At 44.4% G+C, this 25,268-nt stretch overlaps 2 protein-coding genes and 1 long non-coding RNA gene across 6 annotated transcripts; 1 reads left to right on the forward strand and 2 right to left on the reverse strand.

Moving 5' to 3' along the window:
• Positions 1–1,808: 1,808 nt before the first annotated feature.
• Positions 1,809–14,176, forward strand: LOC308232077 (uncharacterized protein). 3 transcript variants are annotated; one of them, XM_080638062.1, is made up of 6 exons: positions 2,233–2,506; positions 3,581–3,614; positions 9,828–11,108; positions 12,337–12,438; positions 13,428–13,539; positions 14,043–14,176. In XM_080638062.1, exons 3-6 carry the CDS (start codon positions 10,978–10,980, stop codon positions 14,142–14,144), a joined length of 447 nt encoding a protein of 148 aa, XP_080494188.1. In that variant the 5' UTR covers positions 2,233–2,506; positions 3,581–3,614; positions 9,828–10,977; the 3' UTR covers positions 14,145–14,176. The 3 variants fall into 3 exon arrangements, with proteins under 3 accessions (XP_080494189.1, XP_080494188.1, XP_080494187.1); XM_080638063.1 differs by lacking the exons at positions 2,233–2,506; positions 3,581–3,614 and adding an exon at positions 1,809–1,934 and having other exon boundaries at positions 10,972–11,108; XM_080638061.1 differs by lacking the exon at positions 2,233–2,506 and having other exon boundaries at positions 3,306–3,614; positions 10,972–11,108.
• LOC308232087 lies at positions 3,179–16,564 on the reverse strand. 2 transcript variants are annotated; one of them, XR_013958797.1, is made up of 4 exons: positions 16,352–16,564; positions 11,371–15,835; positions 3,958–9,946; positions 3,179–3,313 (listed from the first exon to the last, which is right to left on the reverse strand). It is a non-coding gene; the product is annotated as an uncharacterized lncRNA (long non-coding RNA). The 2 variants fall into 2 exon arrangements; XR_013958798.1 differs by lacking the exon at positions 3,179–3,313 and having other exon boundaries at positions 3,627–9,946.
• Positions 16,565–19,007: 2,443 nt separating this feature from the next.
• On the reverse strand, positions 19,008–21,327 carry MCAT (malonyl-CoA-acyl carrier protein transacylase). The gene is made up of 4 exons (XM_080634549.1): positions 20,678–21,327; positions 20,427–20,514; positions 19,938–20,155; positions 19,008–19,714 (listed from the first exon to the last, which is right to left on the reverse strand). The coding sequence occupies exons 1-4, from the start codon at positions 21,119–21,121 to the stop codon at positions 19,292–19,294; spliced, it is 1,173 nt and encodes a 390-aa protein (XP_080490675.1). The 5' UTR covers positions 21,122–21,327; the 3' UTR covers positions 19,008–19,291.
• Between the last annotated feature and the right edge of the window lie 3,941 nt (positions 21,328–25,268).

The raw sequence follows: 25,268 nt of genomic DNA on the forward strand, positions 1-25,268 counted from the left end.
GTCTTTTAGCTTAGTTCAACAGTCCTTAATCAAAGTTATAGTTCCATGGCATAAAAAGCTGTTGTTTTACTGTCTCTCTGACAATTACATTGACAGTGTTACATCAAAGCTAATAATAGATGGTCTAGTTTTTAATGCATCTCCACTTTGTAACATTATTGTTCCAACAAGGGAAGTCAGGGAGAATTTGAGAGCAGCTCAATAATGCTTATTATTGTCTCAGGAAATGTTGTAGCAGTATCAATGTACTATCTTTGCAACAGAAATCACTCCTATAATGACATTTGTTTGTTTTATTTTAACCTTGAGTCAGCTCAGTTAAACAACGTTACCTGTATGTACAAAAATAAGCCTGGTTTCAGGAGGGAAACTATTATTGATGTGAAGCAAAGTAAACATGAAATCTGAAATATCAAAACTGGTAAATAGGGCAAATCTTTGGCATAAAGTGGTATTACCAAGGTTAATTTCCCTTTTATTGTACTTTGGAGCCAATTTTTATCTAGCCAATTGCGTGTGTAAATGTAAACACTACCCTCACAACACAGTCCTTGGCATAAGTGGGAAGATAAGCACTGTCATGCTTGGAAGATGGGAGAGAAGGATGTTACAAGGGGGATCATTATGTGTAGTGCAAAAGGAAGTGGGTTGTGTAAGTGTATGTACACACACACACTTTTCTACATTTAGAAACTTAGCTGCAAAAGTCTGTGGACATCCCAGCTTCAGGTGGATTGCTGTATCTGTGCCACCATTCTGCTCCTCCTGGTGTTTACCTTCCCTCACACTGAGATGAGATCATACTATAAATAGAGGGCAAAGTCCAATCTCAAGCATTAACCAGTGATGTCTCCTGTTTGACATAACAATAAAGTGTGGAGCAACAGTGGGTTTGGGTTCTTTAAAGCTCTTCTAGTGATGGGTGATAGGTACCAACTGAATTGCTCACAACACTGTTATCAATAGCGAAAAAGAAAAACATGAAGCCCCCTGACCTCTAAACTTTTTTTGGCAAGAGGTCAGTAGGATTTGAGTAAGTCTCAAAGTCTCTCTCCTTAACCCCTCAAAGTCTCTCTTTCACCCTTCAGGAACTCTGCTCTTGCTGTGCTGCCATGGCTTCTCCTGCTTTCTGTCCCACACTCTCCTCCCTAAGTGCCCTGGGGACCATTGGGGATGCCTGCCCATTGCAGTTGCTTCTGCTGCACTGAACGAAGAGGAAAACCTGCTCCTCCCTGTGTAAAACTGAGCAGTACCACAGCATTCCCAACATTTTAAAGACTATCTTGAAATTATGATGTATTGAAGCCCAAAGGGATTCTTGAGCAGCACAGATCTCTGCCAGTAAACCCAAAACCACCCTGAAGCCCACAACGACGGTGAGCTCCAGCACGCTAGGGTGCTGAAAAAAACCACACGGGCCCACCTACAGCCAGCCAGTTGGAAAAGGGGTTCATGGGCAAAAGTGGACCGCAAGGCCTGGTCCTGCACTTGGCATCTCCACCGGTGAGAGCACAAAGATCATGTCCTGTCATGTCTCGTCACCGATGAGGGACCACCCCACTACGGTGACTGTTGTTCCTCCGAGGAGCCATCCCAGCCCCGCCGGCTCCACCTCTGCGCCCTCAACCCCGCCGCCGCAGGCGCGCCCGGCGGCGACAGCGCGGCCCCGCTGCCCCCAAGGCCCTCCTCCTGCGTCGTAAGCGGCTGCCCGGCAGCGAGCCCGGCCCCGCGGGGGCGGTGGGTTTCCCCGGCGGGGCGGGGCGGAGCGGGCCAGGCCGGGCGGACAACAGGGGCAGTTTGCGACTGACGCCGCTGTGAGTGGCCGGCGCGGAGGGGCCGGGCCGGCGGAACTCTCTCTCCTGACGCCGGTCTGTGTGCCCGCAGGGCGGCGGTGGCGGCTTCCAGCGCTGGGCGCCGAGTGGAGCCGGGCCGAGGTGAGATGAGCGACGGGTCCCAGCGGGAGAGGGGTGGTGCGGCGCAGCACAGCACGGCAGAGCCTTTGCCTGGGGAGGGAGAAGGGGGAAGGTACCGGCCGGGATCTCCCGGGGAGACTCTGACTGCGGTGCCGGCGACTGAGAGCGGCCGACGGTCCGGAACCCGCGACTTCACCTGCGCGCCTGCCCCCAGGGTGGGTGGTGGGTTATATATGCCGGCCCTGGCGGAATCCCGGCACGTTTCTACGGGCAGCCCGCTCCCATGCACCTTTGCCGGCTCTGGCGCCGCAACATCTTTGGCCCCCGGAGGGGAGATCGGCGTCTTCTAGAACACACGCCTTGCGGGGGGTGAACACCGTGATCGGAGCGGGTGGCGGGAGCCGCCGAGTGCACCGGGCCTGGGGCGGGAGACGCCATAGCGCGAAAACGCGCGTCGGCAATGAGCGACCTGTCCCGGCTGCTCAACCTCCGGGAGGGACGTGTGTGTGTGTTCGTGAGCCCTTCCAAATGATGCTGTGGGACGCTGCGTGCTCTGTACTCGGCTGCTACCGTCTAAGCAAATGAGGAGCGAAGTACGTGTGCTTTCACTCAGCAAAGCAGGAAACAGCCCTCAAAATAAGTCTGAGATGCACAGTAGAATGTATAGCAGAATGTGCCACTGATAAACATTTTTAAATATTCCTGAATAACTCATTTTCTATATCTGTATACGTTCATAACAGTGCTACTGATAACAGGACTGATGTGCAACAGCAGAGAGGGATAAAGAAATCTGTACGGGAGTATATGTAATTTTTAAGTAATTTCACAAGGAGTGATAGGCGCACAGTGAATTCTGTGATTAAAAAGATTTCTAAGTGCAGAGTGAGTTCTAAATTGCAGAGTATTAGCCAGGGTCTGCGCTAGGCCGTATCAGAGACATATGTACAACAAGACGAGCGGTCTGCCATTGTCATTTTCTTTCAAGGATACATTGACAGATTTATTTTGAGTTTTGTGGTTATGATTATTTTTTTTATTGCCATTTAATGTATGTCAGTTGAACGGGAGTTATGATTGAGTATAATGAAGAAGAAAATCAATGTTTATTCAAGGCATTTGATCTGATGTCAGAATGTCACCTCTGTAGAGACCCTGTCTCTCTGAAAGAAGAAATTTAAGTCCTGCTTCGCCTGGTCAGTAGGTGTCTGGTAGCCTTTTTAAGGATTCTTTGTATCCATAGGCCATTGACAGTAAGACCATTTGGAGAGGAGTAATTAAAACTGAATGCCCTCAGCTTCTTCAGGTAATGGCCTGCTAGCCAAAGCCAGAGCTTGGTCCTGCGGTTACCAAAGGAAGTAGTAAAACCCCTCCAAATGCAGTAAGGATCTGAAATGAAACTGGAAAGCCAAATACTGAAATCAAAATATGAGTAATCTGAAATGAAACTGGAAAGCCAAATACTGAAATCAAAAGATGAGTAAGGGCTACAAATCTACAAAAAGAAAATGAGTGCAGAACATAGCGTTTGAAGTAATAGAGTGCTGCACTGGGGCAAGATGAATGCTGTGCATAAAACCTTATTTTGTTTGCTCTTAATTTGGTTTTATACATTTGCTTTATTTAACAAGACACCCTATTTTTATTGTTAATTCCACTGTTTGCAGGATGTGTGGAATATACCTTACCAATGGGAACCAGGTAATTTTATTATGTAGTTAATATTATTTTAGTATTATTATTTTTAATAGTTTTAATAGTTATTAAAATAGCTTTCATAGTTAATTTTAATAATTCTAGTATGTTTTAATTGTAATTGATTTACTAATTAGTATTTTTTACAACTAAAATATTGTAGGTGAACTAGGATTATAAATGATAGTAATTTTATTGCAGTGTTTGAGTGTTACTACTGCCAGTATTTTACCAATACAGGAAGCCTAAGTAAAACTGAGAACAGCATGCATTTAAATTCTTTATACAGACATGCAGAACAAGAAAGACAGCATGAATAGTGAGTTAAGTTCTTAGAGTTACACTGTACCTGCGTATCAAGAGTTAATCTCATTTTCCCAATCTCGCAGCAGTAGGTGGGATCATGGAGGTGCCTCTAGGAGACCACCAAAGGTCATAGAAGATGCTGAGTTTTCTCACAAGTCCAATTAGGAGTCCCTGTAGAATGGGACAGGCTGCAGGTGTGAGGTGGCAGTATATGACAGCATGTGTGCTGTGCTGCACAGTGCTGAGGGAAAATGGCAGCCCATAGCTGTCTCAAACGTGCCAGCTTGCTAAGAATATGAATGAGCAGGTTTAGATTAACAGTACTGTTTGGTCTGTTGAAGCTAAGCATGTGCCTAAATATTTTGTAAATTATGACCTTGGTGATCAGCATCCTTTAATCCTGAATTTAACATCAAGGCATGAATTCTGTAATCTGCTTGCTGAGGATGCTAGCAGGCTCATTGCAGGCACTTCACCCTTCAAGTGGAGGGGATGGTAGAACAAGGTCTCTTAAGTACATCAGATTTCTGTATTTTTTTCGCAATTTGAATGAATGAATGTTAATGTCAGATTGAAATATTCCAATTTTATTATGTATCTGTATTAATAATTATGAGCACTGTATGATTTTTTCTGCCAATAACAACTTTTCTATCAGCATCACTGTCTTTAGGAGATTTAAAAAATAAAAAGTCTAAGATACAAAAATAGAATGTGAACAAAGAAACATTTTCCATAGCTTTATGTTCATTCATGGATTATTAAACTATATACATTATTGTACTTACCTCCTACAGCGTAGCCATGCAGTTCAGGTAACAATTTTAAACAAATTCTTATTTATCATAAAAGAATTTTGACCTCTTGGTGAGACTGAGAAGTACAAAGGTCAGAAGATGTTTTGAAAAGGAAATGTAAATGTTACAGCAGAAGCTTTCTGACAGAATCCAAACCTTAACTCTCTGTGAAGAAGTAGAAAAAAGGTGACATCCCTGAGATACGTGGTGCTGTCACGAAACAAAAATCTGAGTATGGCAGAAAAAATTTTTTTTTTTTTTTTTTTTTTAATGGAAATGATTGGTTTCAGTGTGGTGTCAATATATATTTATCTTCAGTGTTCTTAGTTCTTCCTATAAAACTTTGTGGAAGTTTAATGTTTTCCTGCAGACACCACCCTTACCTCCCCCCCTTGTTTCTCTGAATATTTAGAAGTCGCTGAAATAAGCTTTGGAGCACTGAAGGAATCAGTAGACTCTTCAAAGAAAGTAATACTTAGACTATTTTGTAGGCTTATCAAATCACAGGTTCTTAATGTGGACATAACAGTACTATCTACTTTTCAAGGTGGAAACCTTTTGTTTTTCTCCACAGTTATATATTAAATGTCACTGTGAGGACTGGTGTTTTCTGAGTGCTCTAACAGACAACATGCAAATGCTGATGATGCATAAAAATCTTGAGAGATTCTTGAAGTCTTGACTTAAAATTTCAGTCAGGGCCCCTTAAACATTTTCAGCAGACTGAAATAGAAAATCCCTGTGCAAGATCTTTACTTCAAAAGGTTTCCTCCATTTTAAGTTTGCTGTATGCATTTGTTTCTCACCTGAGGTCACAGGACTTACTTAAGGAATAATTTTTTTTTTTACTTTTAAATATAATCAAATGCTTCTTTCTTATCCTGTGTTGAGGTAAGAAACCCTGTGTTAAGTTCCCAGTGAAGGAATGTTGACTTACTGAGCATAAAAACGTAAATGAAATAAAATGCAAGAAGTAGAGTGTATTTTCTAGATTTACAGAAGTGTGCCTTTAATAGCTGTTTGAGGCAATATGAAGAAGTGTTTATGCGTAAACAGTCTCCAAGGTCATTGATGTTAAGCTGACTGGAAACACAGGATGAGACAAAGAATTAATTTATCTTTGGTCCTTGACCTGATACTGCTTTAAGAGTTAATCCAGCAACCTGGGTTAACTAACCTGCACTATCCAAAACCGAGTGACAGTGACTTAACCTTTCGTCTTTCTAAGAGAAACTGCTGTTGCTGATGGCTACCTTGCAATGCTTTGCTGTCAGCTGTGGTGGTTCAGGAGGCTGGCCTGTGGAAGCCCAGGTGTCCCTACAAGAGAAGGGGCAGAGATATCCTGTAGACATGGCTGCAGTTCCTACGCCTGTGTGCTGCCCATGGCTTACACATTCTGTCCTGCAAGGGAGGAGGAGGGTCAACAGGCAAGGGTCATAGGAGAGCCCAAAACTTAAAGAAAACAAACCAAAAACTTCCTGGGATTTTGGATTGTACTTTTCTTCACTACAGCACTGTGGGAGTCCAGAATTCCTGTTTCTATGAAATCTCAACTAGCTCTTAATCTCTCAGTCATCTTATCAAAGACTTGCCCTTGTGAAATGGCATAGAGATTTGTATTTGCAACAGGGAGGATGATGTCATGTTTTGAAGGAGTTTGCTATGGATTGGAGGTATATATGCAAACAACCAAGCCTCTGTTTGTTTTTCATTTAAATTTAGTTTGCATGGGCAGCTAGTAGAGTCTGAAACAGTCTGAGATATGCTTTGATATCTTGAGAAGGAAAGGATGAGGGTCCTATGTGGCAGTCCGTATTTATGTATGTAGGTGCTTGGAATTTGAGCCTGAACACTGAAATTAGATTACTGGTAGTTGTTCTATACTTTCAAAACCAGCTTTAAAACACACTAAATCATATACTGTAATTCTTAACAGCTTTACTGTGTCATGTCTGCATAAAATACTTAAGATTGTATGTGCAAGAAAAAGTATACATAAATTACACTATACATACGTAATAAAATACATAAATACATAAATTGTAATTAATGCATTCAGTACATTATACTGAAGTATCATTGTGTTTGTCTTAAAAAGTATTACAACAGAAAATCTAATTAAATTGACTACAAGTAAATTTCAGGACCATTTGTTTTCCCCAACTCACCTGCTGGCATACTTGATTTAGCAACGTGCTCCTTTTTCAAGATTTCTGTTCTGTTTTGCTAGGTAAAAAAAGCCACAAATAGAAAAAACTGACACTGCAAAGTAAAGACAGCATCAACGTACTTTTTCTACCAAAGGTGCTTCATTCAGTCTTAATTCTGTTCATAAAAGCCATAATTTCCATCATATAATTGGGCACTTAGAGGGCTGTTTGGTTTTTGATATAAATTTGGATCTAGGCTTCTATTCAACAAAACATTAAGTAAGCATTTAACCTGAAATACGTTGTTTTTTCTGCTGAAGGCATTTCATTATTGAAACTAAGCTTTTAGCTTGCTCGGTCAAAGCCTTTCAAAGAAGCATAAGCTTTTTGGTCTGGTTGGCTAATTTGCAAGTGTTGTTTGTCCCTGTCATAGGATTCTCCTGCCACCTCCTCAGAGGCATTGTGAGGACTCTTTTGTGGTCACTTGCTTTTTAAATCACAAGCCACTACTCATGCACATGTAAAACCTCTTGGTTTCTGTAAACCAAAATCAGTTTGCCTTTCTTTCTATATAAATGAGAGAAAGAAGGAAAGTGTGAGATGAGGGATAGAAGATCAACACATCCTGCTTTGGAGAACCAGAAGGGCCTGTGGAGTGTCACACACACTCCTTTTGCCCAGTCCTGCATGGGTGCAGACCTGAGGAACAGAAGGTCCATATTAATGCAGCTTTTACATGCATTTCTGTATATACCTAGATTTTAAAAGCAATGACAGAAATCAGTAAATGGTCTTGATTTGTTCCTTTCTTGCCAGGAAGGCAATTGCTAAGCTTTGCCTTGAAACTAAAGCAGACCCATCTTGTACATCTCCAAGAAGTAGCCCTACCAGACTGCCTTTGCTGTATGTCTGTCCCATAAAATACATTGTAAATCCTCTCTTTGTTGGCTTGCCCTTACATTGAGACAACTTGTGGGCAAAGCCAGCATACCAGGCTGCAGCTGAGTTGAGCAGAGCATGAGCTACAACAGTTCCTTTTTTAGCCAGTGGGAGAAGGTATTATCCTAACAGGTGTGAGGTAGAGTATGTTGTGCTTTGGGCTTTTGTTGTGGCATTGTTTGTTTACATGTCTGAGTTCTGTAGTGCACTGACTTACTACAGGTCTTTTTCAGAAGACAGTTTTCATCTCATAGATACAGACATTTCCATTGTATGGGCCCATGAATTTGAAACTAGCATCCAGTCTAGAAATGAAATAAAAAGAAAATACCTTTTTCAGATTTTTTCTTCTCTTCACAGTGCACAGTTGTAAAGGCTTAAGAACAGTTAGCCTAGTTGTGCAATAGACAATGGACTTTTTGTGCTGGGTTTTAATACATTTTATCTACTATAGTACTTACTTTACTAGACACCTTTAATGACTTTATAAGCTATGAAGAAAAAATGTGAATAGGTTTCCATTTGTTTGAGTCTCCCTGTGGTGCTCACAGGCTACAGGAATATCTCACTACATACTTAGACGTTTACTTTGTACGTGTGACCGTACACTTGGGTTGCTTAACCTCGAAAAGTCCAACACTGCATCCTTTGACTGTTTCTCTGTGCAGTCCACTGAGACTAACTGTATCTAGAGAGCTGACACTTTGCATGTCCAAGTGAATGCTTCAGCCTTGCTCAGCCATTCCCAGTTTCTCATTCATAGATCTTCAGGACCCTCTGGAGCTCCTGCCTGAGTTTTGGTAGAGGCCTCAAACCAGGAGCTGCCTGAGTCATCCAGTCTGTAGTGCAATAGCATGTGTCGCATCAGACCTTGCACAAAAAATAGACAGGGATGCACTTGTGGGAATGTGATTAGCCATTGACCACCATTACATCCAGTAACGCAGTGGTTTAGATGATGCCCTTGGAAATAAGGAGAGTCAGTTCAAGTGCCTGCTCCAGTAAATACAGATTTATTTAAAGTGATAGAGCTTCACTGTGGGGTATGTATTGAGCCTTTGCACCTGATTGAGAGCTACATAGTCCTTGGGGTGACTGGCTATCTGGGAATCAGGTATGGTGCTGGATTGCTCAAAGGCCTTCTATGGACATTATCTTTTTCATTAATTTTGTTTGGACTGGGGAGAGAGACAGAGAGCAAAAAAGGAAGTGTTTAAAACAAGACAGAGCATATCTTGAAGAAAATAAAGCATCTGAAACTTTAAATAAAAAAATATAAATAAATAAAAAATATTATTTAATTAAGCCTTTTAACTCACCTGTAAAACATGTTCCGTTTCTGCCACTCTTAGGTACAGATCCATAGATGCCCCCTTCAAAGAAAGCACTGTGGTATTTCTCCTCAGGAACACATTTGGGTCATAAAACTCCCTCATAGTGGTTGCAATAAAATACAGAAGGCCTGACCCCAGCTCATCTTTGGCACTGCTAAACTACACAGCTCTTCAGAAGTCTGGATATATTTAAAATCCTAGATTATAAACTTCTATATGAGTAAAGCAGAAATGCTACAAATAGAAGGAAGAAAACAGAATATTAAACTACAAACTCTATGACACATGACAGTTCCTACCCAACAGAAATTAATCCATAGTATGCTTTTCCCCAGCCACATTAGTCATCAGTAAGAGGAACAGTTCACTTCTGTAGGACAGAGTGTATTTTCATTTATTAACACATTTATGCATGTTTGCTTATGAAATAATGCATACACATTTATTATTAATACTTTTGCTTTGTGGAAAATGTAAATTTCGTCTAAATATTGAAAGAAGATCAAGGCTCCCTCAGGGCACAAAGGCCCCAACCCCATCCTGAGTGTAAAGCTTAAGGAAAAAGAGCTTAAAGGACCACAGAAACGTGGCAAAGCAAATCCCTGTCAAGCAGCGTTATGACAGATACCTTTTGCTTGGTTTAGCTCCATCTCTGAGAAAATTTTATGTGAGTTTTATTCATTTGACCCGCAGAGAGCGTGCTTAAAAGGAGAAAGGAATCCAGGCAGGAGGAATACAGCCAGGGGAAATCCCCTTTGTTGCTGTCCAAGATCACACCACTGACGAAGGGGGTCAGTTCTCCAGTGATGGAGCTGGAAGCAAAGAGATCATAAAAGAGCTGGCCAAAAACATGCCAGAGAAAAACAGAGCATCTCCAGAAGACTGTCGTTAAATTCATCATCAGGCAGCCTTGAGACAACAGGCAGAGCCTGTCAGCACAGCAAATGTTCAAGGGGCAGGAGGAGTGTTACCTGCCCAAGGGCATGCATGTAGTTCGAAATAATCCCTGTCTGCAGCTCTGATGTCATTTCTCGTGATAAGCCAAGTAAACCAACTGTAACGACTACAAAAACACCAGCTCCACTCCAAGCTCTGCTTCAGTGCTGTCGGGGAAATGTTAGAGATGTGCTACCAGTACTGAAACCTGTTAAGTTTTGCCATTTTTTTTTTGCTGAGAAGAGGACCACATCCTATGAAGTACTTAGGTGTTAACAGCCTGTATACTGGTTGTGAATAACTTTCTCATCGTACAAGCAGGCAGCTCCACTGATTTTAGTGGGTCCTACTGTCTACTCTTCCATTTGGAAAGCTGCTAGTGTGTTTAAATCTTTATTGTAGTCTCTTTCTATGGTGAGCTGCTTGTAATTTCCATGGCAGCAGCCTCCAGCTGAAGAAGCAGCACAAATGGGGAGCTAAGTTAAAGACTTAAAAAACCCATTCAAATTGTCTGTTTTCTACTTTGCTGCCCAGGGATCTTTTACTACCAGGCAGGTCATTGCAAACGGTGCCGGAAAGCATCTTGTACTAAGTGAAACTACTGAGAAACTATACTTATCTACACTAGCTATATTTACCTAGATTTTCCAATTTCTAGGCTGGTCTGAGCCAATAAGAAGCGATGGCCAACTAAACAGTGCATGTCTGAATTGCTGTACATCTGCTGGGTCACTGAAACTTTCCTTTGACTACTCTCAAAATAGTTACCTTCGCAAAGCTCGCGTTATGACTGGGGAAGTAAAAAGGGTAACTTTAAGAACGCTTTAAACAATTTCCATCTAAACTGAAAAGACCTTCTGTTACAAGAAGCCACAGGATTTTCTTTCACAACTCGTTGCAGAATAAGATGTCTGAAACAAGGAGAGTCCCCGGGCACTTCGTCCTCTCCAGCTACCCCAATGGAGCACCAGAAGAGGAAACCTACAGTAACCGCCAAACAATTCCAGACACCACAGAGCAAATGCAGTTTAATATCAGGTATCATGCTACATTAATACTTCTTCTGTCCTTCCTGTCGCTTAACTCTCCCCCCCTTTTCCCCCATATACAAAGCCCCAGACTTTCCAGAAGACTTTGCTAAGCCAAATAATCGTAGTGAATACTACTGGAAATGGAATAGACGCAAGTGTAGATAACCTGTAGTGCTTAACACTGACCACACAAGATTATACTGCATTAAATGTCTGTAAGATTTTACCCTGCAGAGGAACACAGATGTGGCTCTTCATTAGAAACCCACCTGTTATAGCAAGCAGCTGAGGAAGCCATTTTTACATAATTCTCTAGGCGCCTCTCACAAGGAACCGATGGTGCTGCTTTGGGTTTTTCTTAATCCCATACATACATTTTTTCCAGTTCAAGAGCCAGGGGCTGCCTTTCACCCATCTGTGAAAATTCCTTTCTGTGTTTTTGTAGTTGGACTGACCAAACCAAGCCCAAGTTTTTTTAAGCAGATCTCTAGAATTAAGCTCTTAAGCCCACTTACTATTCAGCAGATCTCATAAACAGATCTCAGCAGAAATTCAAGCTATAATAAAAATGCATAGTCATGCTATTTTTTTACCAAAACAGAAAATCTAAATCAGCTAAGTCTAGTTTGAAATTTTCATCAGGAAAGCGTAGACAATTTTTGGCACCAGCGTGTACCACAGACATTGTAGTTCAAGGTTCTACACACTCCAGGACCTCCCTAAGAGCCTTTAGGTTTTGGTCAGTTCATACCCTGGTGCCACCCATTAGCTGGAGACACACACTGCATTGTGGAAATCACTGGTGTAAACCTGTTGGATGACAAAACCAGCGGCTATGTGAGATTAAATATTTTCAAAGATCTGATGTGAAGGTTGTTTCAGTATCTTGACTTTAGGGGGACAAAAACCCAAACCAGCCACCCCAAACCAGAATTCCATTGCCTTGTATAAAGAAATGAGATGCCTAAAAAACCAGCATGTTTTCTCAAGAGTGCCAGATATGCAGCTTTTTATGAAAACACCAAAGCACTTCTGTATGCTTCTAAATAGAAGTGTAAGATGCCTAATCAAAAAACCCATAAATAACAGGGAAAGAAACCCTGAACATTTCTCTTTTACATGCGCAGTTTATTCCAGCTGCTAGGGGAATAACTCTCAGACATTTACAGAGTGCTTTTTAGAGAACTGCTGTTGCAGTATTTTCCTCTAATGTGCCTATTCGAAATGCCTTACAGCTCAGCTACCCAGGTTGGCCGTCAGCTAGCCCTGATTGGGGATGAATTTAATAGGAGGTACCACAGGAAGTTTGAAGACACGCTGCTTCACCTGGCACATGGGTAAGTCACCTTCCAGGCACTGTCAAATCCTTTTAAAAAGCATGTGAGATAGATAATTGGTACTGTTTTGTTACATAAACAGTAAGGTTTCTGTACACAAAGTAAAAAATTTTATTGCTGCTACTGCTGCTTTGTACAGCAGCTAAAACACCAAACCAGGTATTGCAGCTTGTTTTACAAGGAAGAGCTTTATAATGCAAATTGTTGCCACAGATGACAGCCGTTTACAGTCAAAGACTTTATAGTTTCTGGGTGTTTAAAGTTTCACAGTACCACAGTAGTTTTCTAGGTTAGACAGTGTCTTTAAGCACAACTAAGCAATGAGAGGTCTGCAGCCTAGTAAGTGTGATGCTTCAGGGATGAACATGTTACTGCATGCACTACAAGAAAATGTGGCTAGAGTAGTCTGAATTGCCTTTTATCTGCTGTAAGCTGACATGCTTGTCATAGAGTCATTAACTGCCTGTTAACTGCCATGCAGTAACATCCTAACCCAAGATACATAATCTGTGCCTGAGCCCCCAAGTACTCACGTGCAGTTTGACCTCTTCTCACTTCAGAAAGATGATGGTCACTTCTTGCAGACTTACAGAAAATGCAGTTCTCTGCTGCCTGCTGCCAGTCCTACACTGGTAGGTCCCGAATGGTGATTCATAAGAGGTCAACAGCTTTCGCTGGGTTGCACTGTCCTCAGTTTGAAACAATGATAAAGGCACAAGGTTGCATGTTTCCTTGTCTGATGTTACTGCTCAATTAATTCTGAAACCAAATTATCTCTAGCTTTCAAAGCCCTATGAAGTTGCCAAGTCTTTTTCCTAAGTATTGACAGAAATATACATGTACATATAGACAGGAACATACTAGAGTTTTAGATTTCTTCTTGTAGCTTTCTAAACCTTGGTGTTATAATTGCCAGTTTTTAGAATAAATGTTCTATTCCCATGTGTTTTTATTTTTTGTTTTTCCTTTTTTTTTTTTTTAATCCTCAGGGTTGCTATCAGTGTTTTCCAGACATGTAATATTATTAGAGTTGTTATAAGAAGCTTTGGAACTCTTCTGAGCAATAACTGGACAAAGAGGATCATCGGTTATGGAAGCTGGGTATGTGCTCTCCGTTTTCTCCCACCTTTTGGTTGACAAGTAGGTAACAGCAATGCCTGACTTCCATGGAAGTGTCAATGAGTAAAGCATACAGTGCCCCTCTAATTTTGGGGTTATTTCTTAGCTTGTTAGTGTCCCCCTGTTGCCCTGGTTTTAATTTTCAGGCTGAAACCTCTCATTTATAGGCAGAGCATGCCAAATGTCTGCAGACAGCTGCCCAAGTTCCACACAGCTCATGGGGCTCCCCCACCATAAGCAGCTGTAAGGGTCTACTCTAGGGGAGATCAGCAGGCCTTCTGCTGGTGGTGTTTCACCATGTTTATCCCAGAGGAAAGGATTCTTTAGAGGCTGGATATAACCCTGCCACTGCAGCATTCACAGTAGCCAGAGACAATATTCTCAATTTCACACTAACCATGCATGCAGGCATTCTTGTTAGCTTTCCTGCACCACCTTTTTTGCTGCTTTGTTATTTCTAATTCCCTTCCCTTTTCTTTCCACAGATTTGCAGGCTTCCTTTTAGGTGCATCTGCCAGAAGCTGGTGCCTGCAGCGTTGCTGGTTGTTGCCTTTTGGTGGGCCGTGAATTATGGACTGCAGAATTAACACAGAGAATTACAACAGGAGGTCATTGCTGGACTCTGACCAATATCATTAACACCCAGGTGGTGGCAGCTGGTTTGTTTTTCAAATTTACACTGATAAAAATCTCTTTTATATTTAAAACCTAGGCTAGTGCTGGGTCACTGCTGTTTCATACCTTTTTTAAAGAAGAAAAACGTTTAAAATAAGGAGGTTGTTGCTGGATAACTGCCTGACTTGCTAGTTTTGAAATGTGACTCCAGGCGATTAGAAAAGTCTTGTCTTTTTGAGTATGTTTTACTGCAATATAAAGTGTCTATTTCATATAAATGAGTTTCTTAAAGAGATTCTGGACGTGAGGAGGACTGAAGGCATGCTGGCCATCCTTTAAATTTTAACACTGTAAAAGCAATAGTAAAGATTAAAACCATGATACTTTTTTTAAAAATTAAATTGTTGCTTCAAATGTTTCACAGTGTTATCTACTTTATTTTCCAAGACTGTGCTATCACCCATTACTAACAATGTCTTGTCTTGTGCATTTTGCTATCTCAGACTACGGGACAGGCTTGATTTGATTCTTAGGTAGTAAAATTAGCATATGGATAGTTTACTGGAAGAAAAAAACGTTAGGATGAGCTAGCAAGCAAGTTGGTTGGGTTGGTAGTGCTTGAGAGCCACTCAAGCCAAGCTATTACCTTTACAGAATTTGTCAGAAATCTACTAATAGCTTTTATATTCTTCTGCCTCTTTTCAAAGTAAACCTTTTGAGTTACCCAGAAAAAAAATCAAGAATTTGACTGAATTTGAAACAGAGATTTTCTTGGTGCCACGTCTTTTTGAAAGGCATGTGCTTAGGGGTAAAGAGATGCCCAAGGGAAACCTGAGCACAGCTTGCAGAATGGAGATGGTGTGTCACCCTTGCCTAGTCCATAGACAGCCATCAGGACACAGGTGAGTTTCAGCTCTCGACAATGTGCCCCAACCATATGAAGTTCCTCTATCTGCGTGCATCTTCCCTACTCTCTGCTGTTGAAGCTGTCTTTCACTGTACACAGTTATAGACTCTTGAGAAAAATTGAAAGTGCATCTCTGTGGTTTGGGTATTCCCCTCAGTAGAGGGATACCTGCTTCCTGCCTAGGCGAGCAACTGCTACAGTTAGCGCACTTTTGAAACGGGAAAATATAATATATAATGGCCTGGTGATTTCAGCACTCATCTGAGAGGTGGGAGTTTCAAGTTCGAGTCCCTGCTTTACATCAGACAAGCAATTGGAACCACTCCTTTCTTCAGTGGAGACAAATGCAAAACCCAGTCAAGCTTAACCAGATTAAGGAACTTGTTTCCTCTCTTTCATGAATGGTGCCCAAATCCCATTATGATCCCAACCACCCATCTCAAAAAATTCTTAAAAAGGCTCAACTGGAGTATTTCAGTCAACCATTTCATGTTAAAAGACTCTGAAACATCTCTGACTGACTTGAAATGCAGAGCAAAACCAAAATAGGCAAAGAAGGTATGTGGAGAGCGATAGCTCCAGTATAACCTGGAAGTTCACGTAGCAGCAGCACGTATTCTAGTGTCCCCTTTTTTCAAAATGCCCTCAGGCTGACTTGCCCATCAGCAGCAGACAGGGAGGTTTTTCGTAGAAAAGAATGATGAGCACACTGGAAACTTAGTCTCTCTCGGGCCAGAAGCTGGCCTGCTGAATTGCCTGTAAAACCAAAACCCAGTTTGAAGATTCATTAGCGGATTGACTGCTCTGTTCATAACAGCATCACGATAGAATTTATGTTAAAGTTACTATTATTTAGTGAAAGGTTGAAATCCCCACCAAGCAGGTCTAATAAACAATTTGTGCACATGTAACAGAAGTACCCGCTGCCAAAAAATCAATTCTGAATCAGCTGAATCACTTTAACACTACAAAACACTACCAAAAAAATCAGTTATTTCTAGAAAAACAGTCTTTATGCCCAAGGGAGCAATGATAAACGGGAGACTGTCGCACTGCCTGTTCCCTCTGAGAGCTGTGTGGGGTGCCTCTGCTTTTTCATACTCTCGCATAACCTAACATTTTGAATTGCAAGAGAGGGGAAGTTCAGCATCCAGCATGTATGGAGCAAAACAGAAATAGAAATGGAATCAAACCAATGAAGCAAGTGAAACACAAACAGCACCTGCAACAAGAATCAGCGCAAACTGGTTATTACTGAGAGGCTCCTCTTACCTGTGGAGCTGAGCAAAGAGGCTCCGTGCTGTGACTCACGAGACCCAAATTTAATTATCTTTGTTTTTTTACTGCACACTTCCTCATGTGACAGAGTTTACGGCACTTTTTTTCTTCCCACATCCTGTTTCTGCTTGTTCCTAGATGAAGGAACCACGCTGGCTTTTCATGTCTTAAACATTCAGTTTCCAGAAGCAGAAGGGATAGATGAGAAAGCACGTAAAAGAAATGCAGATAACAGTACTAAGATCCAGGATATTTCATTACTCCACATGCCGCTACTCTCTACCAAGCCACAGGCAAGTTTCACAACACAGCAGACACCTTCCTGCTCATCTACAGCTATACCACCCATGTGATTGCATGCTACAGGCACTACGAGAAATCAAGCCCCAAACGCTCTTGATTCAGAAGTATACAGGCCTCCATCACTTTTTTAGCTGATATAAATGGCCACCAACATGCCAAGCTCAGTTCCAACTATCATAAAAGCTGGTTTCAAAGTAATGTGGCATTTGGTCTTAAAAGATGTAGTCCAAAGCTTCTAATAGCATATAATTCAGCATTTAGCAATATGAATGGGATTTAATTGAGATATTCTTACCGCTAGTGATAACTTTGGTACACTTACGGAACTGTCAGCACCTCACATGGAACACAGCAGCCTTCACTTAAGTAATTTTGTTGACAGTGATGCCAGCCCATAACTGGCAGCCGCTGGTACTCCAGCGATTAGGCCAACAAATTCCTCTGGATTTTACTAATCGTTAATGTTTACACATGCTAAAAGTGGAATTTGTACTGTAAAGGTAGGCTCAGCTGCCAATTTCAGGTCACAAAAATAACTGCTGAATAATACACTCTACAAAGCTATCATAATTTAATTGAGGCCAATATTTTTAATTCACTTTTCAGAAGTGTGAAATTATGAAATGATTAATACTGTAACTGGAAGTTATTCTGCATTTCATAATAGATTACTGAAGATGTGCATGGTTATTTAAGTAATAATAACCATGTAATAATAACCAATCCTTAATTCTATCTGTTAAACATATAATTAAAATACCAAAAATAAAACAAGAAAAAAGAGTTCAGTTGGGGCTCCTGGTCACACTTCAACACGCAAGACAGAACCTTTTCTTGCTTGTTTGTTCATGATTCCCTACCAAATACCACCCTCTCCTGTTTCCTACAGCTTCATGTGCCTCTTGCAGACCAAGCAAGCCCATGTTTTCTACACACCCTGGGAGTGTCTTTGCTCAGGCAGTGCCACGCTGTAGAATGACTGGACCTCTTTTAATAAACCAAAGGCTGGCTACAGAATCCAAACCCAAGAATGTGGTGTTAATGCCATTCTAAGTGTCCCCTCAAGCCCTGCAGGCACTAGGGAAGGTGCTGGAGCTAGTGTGTGCTCCCTTAGAGCCCGCCAACTCCAGAATTCACCGCCAGCCCTGACCCATCCAAGGACAGGCAGTGCCCACAAGGGAACTGGAAAGCTCTTCCTAGGAGGGCTCTGGACAACCCACTCCTCTGCAGCTCATCACCTGCTTCCAGAAAACATCTGAGCTGGCAAAACGCAGCCAGGAATATAGAGAAAACTGAAGTATCAGCATTCAAACCCTCCTCCCCAGCACTCTGTCACCACAGGGTTCACTCTGCACAAAGGTGCCTCCAACAAGATCTTTCTGCAAAGTTCCCAGCACTGCTGTTTCTTGCTTCCGTCAAGAAGTCACCCAAAGGCTAATTCAGCCTCTGGAGCCTCCACAGCTCACTCAGGGACAGCAGCCCTGCACTTCTGCAGTGGGGGTGGGGAGCTTTTCTTTCAGCGAAACATTTTTTGCGTAACTTAGCACAACCAACACTGGACAGCTGGAGGGAAAATCAGTTCCGTTTATGTGTGGACTATAGGCCAGTGATCACAGAATCAGCCATATTGGAAAAGACCTTTAAGATCATCAAGTCCAACCATTACCCCAGCACTGCCAAGCCCACCACTAAACCATGTCACTGAAGGCCTCATCTACACAGGTTTTTGAATGCTTCTGGAACAGTGATTCCACCAGTTCCCTGTGCAGCCTGTTCAACACTGATCACTCTTCTGGTGAAGGAATTGTTCCTAATATCCAGTCTAACCCTCAAATGGTGCAGCTTGAGGCCGTTACCTCTTGTCCTATCACTTGTTACTTGGGAGAAGAGAATGACATCCCCCTCTCTCCATCCTCCTTTCAGGTAGTTGTAGAGAAGAATAATGTTCCCCTGAGCCTTCTCTTCTCCAGACTAAACAACCCCTTCATCCCACAGTATTAAAAATACCAGGAGAAGCTCTAGAGTATATTTATAGCTTAACATGAAGAAAATTGTGTTCCTCATAACATCTTCTGCCTGGCAAGAATTTTACAGGGATAAGCGTTCTGCAAATCAAGTGAGGTAAGAAACAGGAACATCAATGTACCAAAAGCTGTACCAACCAGTTGGCTCCTCCCAGTGCACCTTCAAGCCCAAAGCAAAGCCCTCAGCAACCCCGAGCCAACAGCCTGATTCTACCTTGTTTCCGTGTGGATACAAGATACAGTACACAGCCAAAGCTACATTCAACTTGAGTCCATTCCCCCTCTCCCCCCCCCCCCAGTTAAACAGGAAAAAGAGAGGGGAAAGCTGCTTGCAGGATTGAGGCCAAACAAGCAACTGTCTGGCATCTTTATTGGCAGTTCTGCAGTTCTGACACAGATGGAAGAGCCAGACTTTGCTCTCCCCTTCCACACCTGAGGCACACAAAGAAAGGAAAATGTTCATCTGGATTACATGTGCAGTGCTCTTTTCATCATGGGAAGCTACAAATGTTTAAGACTTCCTCTTCTGGGAACACAATAAGCTTATGTTTTTTAAAATTTAGGTAGAAAAAACCAAGTTGCATGGACTTTTTTCTCGAAAGGCTACTTAGGTCTTTGCTGCTTCCCCATCTTCCAGAGCATCTACATGGTTATATTGTTTCCAGGCCTTTAAATTACACTTTTTGAGAACAGCTCCTAGTTGCTTCCCAGGCCCCACTTCATATGTGTAAGGGAATTCTGTTCCTTTTTGTCTTTCATATACAGTATGCATGGTCTGCTCCCACATAACGGGTGAAACCACCTGCTTCACTAACAGCTTCCGAATGTGCTTTGAGTGCATGTACTTTTTGCCATCAACATTGGAATAGACACAGACCAGCGGTTTCTCAATCTCAATCGAGTTTAGGGCTTCAGCCAGTGGCTTTGCCGCTGGTTCCATAAGTCTGGTGTGAAAAGCCCCACTGACCGGAAGCATTTTTGTACGTGTAAAATAATATTTTCGGGCATTCTCCTGCAAAAACTCCAAAGCCTATAAGAGAGAGAGAGAAGTGAGAGTCTTGCATGACAAAGGTTTACCCAGTTCACCCCACAAGAACCACCTCATTGTGGCAAAGGGATTCCTTTCCCTACCCAACAACTGAGGGCAAACTAAGGCCGTACATAACTTCCACGCAGATGCACAAAGTGAAAGTTTTAAGTAAAAAAGAGAAATGTTAAACTCAGCTGAAGGGATAGTTATTCTGAAGCAATACCTGTAAGTGTCCTGCAATGACTCTGCTGTCTGGAAACAAATAGTTTGAAATCTCACACACGGGGTTTTCTATACCCAGCGACTCGCAGTGTTTACGGGCTTCCAAGCAGGCAAATTTGTAATTTGCCTCTCGCCGACCGATAACCGAGAGCATTCCGCTGGGGACGGCTTCCGACGCCTTTTGCATGGCTTCGGCGCGCACTTTGACCGCGTACAGCGCTAAGGAGAGAAACAGAGATGCTCGGTAAACAGGAGCCCCGAGAAGCCAACACCGCCTTGCATCTGCGGCGCAAGAAAGGGCGGCTGTTTACTCTTTGTGAAACGTCAACGCTTTTAATGCTGTATTACACAGAGTGAACAGTGGAAGTAGAAAGATATAGCCTCTAATTAAAAACCAAAACCAAAAGCGCGAGGGACACAGCGTGATCCTCTGGGAAAAGCACAGGGCAGAGGGGACACCCTTATGGGGGCTCAGCATATTCCCGGGCACCTTCGGCAAAGCCCATGGCTCCAGCGAAGACCAGCGCCGCGAACTCCCCCACGCTGTAGCCCGCCGCCGCCACGCAGTTCGCCACCACCTGCACGGAGACAGACCCGAGGCCACACATCAGCCGGCTCCCGTGGGGGGCTGCCGGGCCCGCTTCGCGTCCCACTGCAACTCGGGTGCCGCCAAGACCAGGCCCCGGCCTCCCCGCGATGGGTCCCCACCTCACCCCCCCCTTCGCCCCGCCGCTCCCTCACTTCAGGCCGCTGGTGGTTGAGCTTCTCCACGGCGGCCAGGGAGGCGACGAACACGGCGGGCTGGCAGTGCCGGGTGCGGTCCAGCTCGTCCTGCGGCCCCTCCAGGCAGAGGGAGAGCAGGTCGTAGCCCAGCACCTTCTCGGCCAGGCTGTACATGTCCCGCACGCCGGGGTACTGCAGCAGCCCGCGGCCCATCCCCACCGACTGGCTGCCCTGCCCGGGGAAGAGCAGCACCGTGCCCTCCCGGGGGGAACGCCGCTCCCGCCTCGCCGCCGCCGCGTCCGGCTCCTCGCCCCCCACCGAGCTCTGCAGCAGGTCGCTCAGGGTCGCCACCCGGTCCCCACCGCCGGGGCGGGAGCTGACCCGCCGCCGCGGTACGCCGCGGAGGCCGCCGCGCCCTCTGCAGCCACCAAGCCGCCATGTCGCCGCGGCCCAGCTGCCCATGGCCGCCGCCCGCCCGCCTGCGCCGCCGCGCCCCGCGTTGCCACGGGAACCGGGCGGCCCCCGCCGCCAACCGCCCTCCCGCCGGGCGCCGGGAGGGAGCAAACGGAGAGAGGGAGGGAGGCCGCCCCGGCGCTCGCCGCCCTAGGCCTGGCCTGGGCCGCACCACACCACACTACGCTACACCTCTCCTCCCGCCCTGCGCCGGGGGGAGGCCGCTCCTCGAGGCGGGCTTCGCCGGTGGGAGGGGCGCGGACGGGCCGGAGGGCGGGCACCGCCGCCTCACGGCATAGGAGGAGCGACGAGCGGCGGCAGCGCGGGAAGAGAGGTAACGCCGGTCCTGACTGCTGGACTGGACGAGGAGAAAAAAGAGTCAGCGGAGGGGCCGCTGCGGCCGCGTCTGGGGCTGAGGGGTCTGAGGCCGGCGGGACCTCACGGGCAGGACGGGCCGGGCCGGGGCACCGCCCGTCGCGGCTCTGCCGGCGAAGCTCGCCGGTCGCGCACCGCTGTCCAGCTGTGCAACCGCCCAGTCAGAGGCGGTGGGTGAACCTGCTGCCCGGCCCTTTGGGAGTCCTGCTTCTCTACCTCCTCACACGGCCCACGGACGCCCTGGGCACCCTGGTGACCCATTCTTACCCTGACGGCGTTTTCTGTCAAGGATCTCTGTAATTTGCTTTTGACATCTTTTGAGGGCGAAAGAAAGGGCTTTTTTCCTCCGAGTTTACAAGTAATGCTTATAAATCAGCACAAAATGCACTTTTGTAATTCGAGCATTCAATGGCAAGATTATTAAAAAAGTGAAAGTTGCCATGCTAAAGTTGCAGTTGTGCAAGGATTTTGCATCACTTAAGGTTATGAAACAGTGTCTAGCTGTGAGTCAGACCTTATGGGGCAGTTCAGTAAAAGACACTGTAGTAGTGTAACTTGAGAGAAGGAAAATGGGTCAGAATAGCAGGAAGTTCTGTTGAGTTTTGATTCAAATCCATTCAGAAGGATCCTGGTGAGAAGATTTACTCACTTTCCTAATCTCCGTCCTGTGCTGCTTCGTAAGAGGATTCTCCCCATTTCTGTAAGCCTCCAGGTACAAGAGCTGGAAAAGCCAGTGACTTTCTGGGGTTAGCTGAACTATACGGGCAGCAATATGGGATATACATATCACGTATATCACCACATCCCACTCTGTGCCTGCCTCTACCAACAGTGCAGCAGCAATACTGCTTGTGCTAAGGCGAGCTGAGATGCTGGGTGGCAAGTTACCACCTGTGCCATCCTCAGGTGGCACCTCAGGGAAAACTGAGGATAAACAATGACTGCGCTTGTGTTGAGTGGGAGTGCTGGAGCTTCAGGCACCCTTACAGCCAGCTCCCTTGTAGGCCCCGGCAGCAGGGGTGCCCCTTCTGCCTAGGCCGCCAGGTTAGAGTTCGTGCCACCAGGTGCCCATCAGGCCCTGGGAAGAGTCACAGGGGTGACCTTCACATCTGCTGCGTTCAGAAACAAAGGCTAGGGCAGAGACCAGTTCCTGCAAACAACTGGCCCCCACTGCAGCCAGGGTAGTAACACTGTGTCTGTTACCGAGGGCACCTCAGTACAGCCATTTTGTCTCTGGTTCACTGTAAAGGGAGCAGACTGCTTGCAGAGCACTTGAGACTTACCAGTAGTGATGCCCCGTGAATGTCCTGTTGCTACTAAAGCATGCCTTGGATGTGGCACTTGTGATATTTTAACCTGTTAAAGCAAGCTGAAGAGAATCATGCCTAGGCAGCACTTAAACTGGAAATATCCAGAATATAGGAGAACCAACCATTTCAAAAATAGGTGTAATGGTTGCCCAGAGAAGCTGTGACTGCCCCATCCCTGGAAGCATTCAAGGACAGGCTGGATGGGGCTTTGAGCAACCCGGTCTAGTGGAAGGTGTCCCTGCTCCTGGAAGGGAGGTTGGAACCCGATGATCTTCAAGGTCCCTTCCAGCCAACTGTTTTATGATTCTATAGTGCTTTCTAAGTGGATGGATTAATAATAATAATAATGATGATAATGTTAGTAATACTGATGATAGTAATAGCCTACAGCAGGACACTGGGTAGCTGTCTGGAAGGGAGGTAGTCAAAGGGATTTTTTCTCTTTACATTGCGCGCAGAGGATTTTATACAAACATACATAGGGAAAGATTAGAAGAGACTGAGCAGTAACTGGCAAATTATCAGTTGGGAAGCTTTTGTTGTAGCATACATTTCAGTTCTCAATAGGTGAATCTTCAACAAGTCATAAATCTGTTTGTCCAACTTGTGCTATGCTGTTTTAAAAGAAATGGAGCCTGGGCAGTGAGAGCTGTCTCTAGACCTGATGAGTACACCTTGCATTAGATCCATAAAGAAATACCATATACTTTATTTTTAGTTATATACATAAACTGTATACTTCCTAGATATTTATATTTAAATGATGTTATACTGTTTTAAGTGTCTCTATTACTCAAGATTAGGTAACAAAGGTAAGACTGCTTTTTTTGTGGTAGCCATATTCTATCTCCCAGACTGTGATGTAACTTTGGATTTAGTGTTGTGGTTCCCCAGGATTTAAAGGCACAACACACATAAATTGCCTATTAATATAAATAAAGTAGGTACCCCTTAATTCTTCAGCCAGCTGTATCTCAGGAAGAGGCCTTTTCCCCACGGGAAAGTTGCATGCTGCCTCTCAGACCTAAGTAGGACCTTATCTGCCCTCAAAAAAAATATACTGCAGAGGGTGAGAGGGAGAGTATCTGTCTTGGGGATACCCTCTCCCTCCAGCAGTATGCTCACAGCTTTGTCAATCTACCGCAAACCAGCAGGGACTGGAAAACCCAGAACCATGTGGGTGATTTAGTGCTGCTGAGAGAATTTCCTTTGTGTTTTTAATGCGGTAGCTATAATTTAAGCCCACTGTGACTGGGCAGCCAGTACTAAGTTGTACAAGGAAGGGATTAGAGGTTTATTGGCCCAGGGATGTAAGAAAATCATAGAATCATAGAATAGTTAGGGTTGGAAAGGCCCTTAAGATCATCTAGTTCTAATCCCCCTGCCATGGGCAGGGACACCTCCCACTAAACCATGTCACTCAAGGCCTCATCCAGCCTAGCCTTGACCACTGCTAGGGATGGAGCATTCACGGCTTCTTTGAGCAGCCCATTCCAGTGCCTCACCACCCTCACAGTAAAGAACTTCTTCCTTATATCCAATCTAAACTTCCCCGTTTAAGTTTTAATCCGTTACTCCTTGTCCTATCACTACAGTCCCTGAGGAAGAGTCCCTCCCCAGCATCCTTATAGGCGCCCTTCAGATACTGGAAGGCTGCTGTGAGGTCTCCACGCAGCCTTCTCTTCTCCAGGCTGAACAGCCCCAACTTTCTCAGCCTGTCTTCATACGGAGATGCTCCAGTCCCCTGATCATCCTCGTGGCCCTCCTCTGGAGTTGTTCCAACAGTTCCATGTCCTTTTTATGTTGAGGACACCAGAACTGCACACAATACTCCAAGTGAGGTCTCACGAGAGCAGAGTAGAGGGACAGGATCACCTCCTTCGACCTGCTGGTCACATTCCTTTTGATGCAGCCCAGGATACGGTTGGCTTTCTGGGCTGCAAGCATGCACTGCTGGCTCATGTTAAGCATATACAATTAAACCAGTTGTCATAGAATCATAAAATGGTTTGGTTTGAAAGACAGCTTAAAGATCATCTAGTTCTAACCCCCTACCATGGGCAGGGACACATCACACTAGAGCAGGTCCTTTCTTCTCCTTCCTGCTGACTGAGCTCTCCTTTGGGAGCACCTGGAGAAGGGCAGGGGACCCACTGCCTTTGGGACCTGCTCAAAGCCAAGAAAAGTTTTAGGTCATTTTTCATCAGGCTGAAAACAAACCAGCACCTCTGTTGTGATACATCTATTCCCACGTATAGCACACCCCATCCTATGAAGAGAAGGGCACTGAAAGCTTCTGTTTTTCTGCGTGTTACACCACCATAGAGAAATGACCTGCAAAAAAATAGAAGCCCATTGAGCAGCAAGTTGCACCATTGTTGTCCCCCACCTTTATTTCTCCTTTTCCTTTATGTAGCTGGAAACAGGTTTGGGTAAGTCGGATGTTTTGAGTACCTAGAAAAACTGTTTTA

This window comes from Psittacula echo (assembly GCF_963264785.1).
Source record: "Psittacula echo genome assembly, chromosome: 1".
Classification (NCBI taxonomy): domain Eukaryota; kingdom Metazoa; phylum Chordata; class Aves; order Psittaciformes; family Psittacidae; genus Psittacula; species Psittacula echo.

Excerpts from the sequence above, each read along its gene's own strand:
- LOC308232077 (XM_080638061.1), top strand. The coding sequence starts at position 3,582 with ATGTGTGGAATATACCTTACCAATGGGAACCAG. Across the intron at positions 3,615-10,971 it reads ACCTTACCAATGGGAACCAG|AATAAGATGTCTGAAACAAG; the intron begins GTAATTTTATTA and ends AACTCGTTGCAG. Across the intron at positions 11,109-12,336 it reads CAAATGCAGTTTAATATCAG|CTCAGCTACCCAGGTTGGCC; the intron begins GTATCATGCTAC and ends AATGCCTTACAG.
- MCAT (XM_080634549.1), bottom strand. The coding sequence starts at position 21,121 with ATGGGCAGCTGGGCCGCGGCGACATGGCGGCTTGGTGGCTGCAGAGGG. Across the intron at positions 20,515-20,677 it reads TCAACCACCAGCGGCCTGAA|GTGGTGGCGAACTGCGTGGC; the intron begins GTGAGGGAGCGG and ends GTCTCCGTGCAG. Across the intron at positions 20,156-20,426 it reads AGCCATGGGCTTTGCCGAAG|CGCTGTACGCGGTCAAAGTG; the intron begins GTGCCCGGGAAT and ends TTCTCTCCTTAG.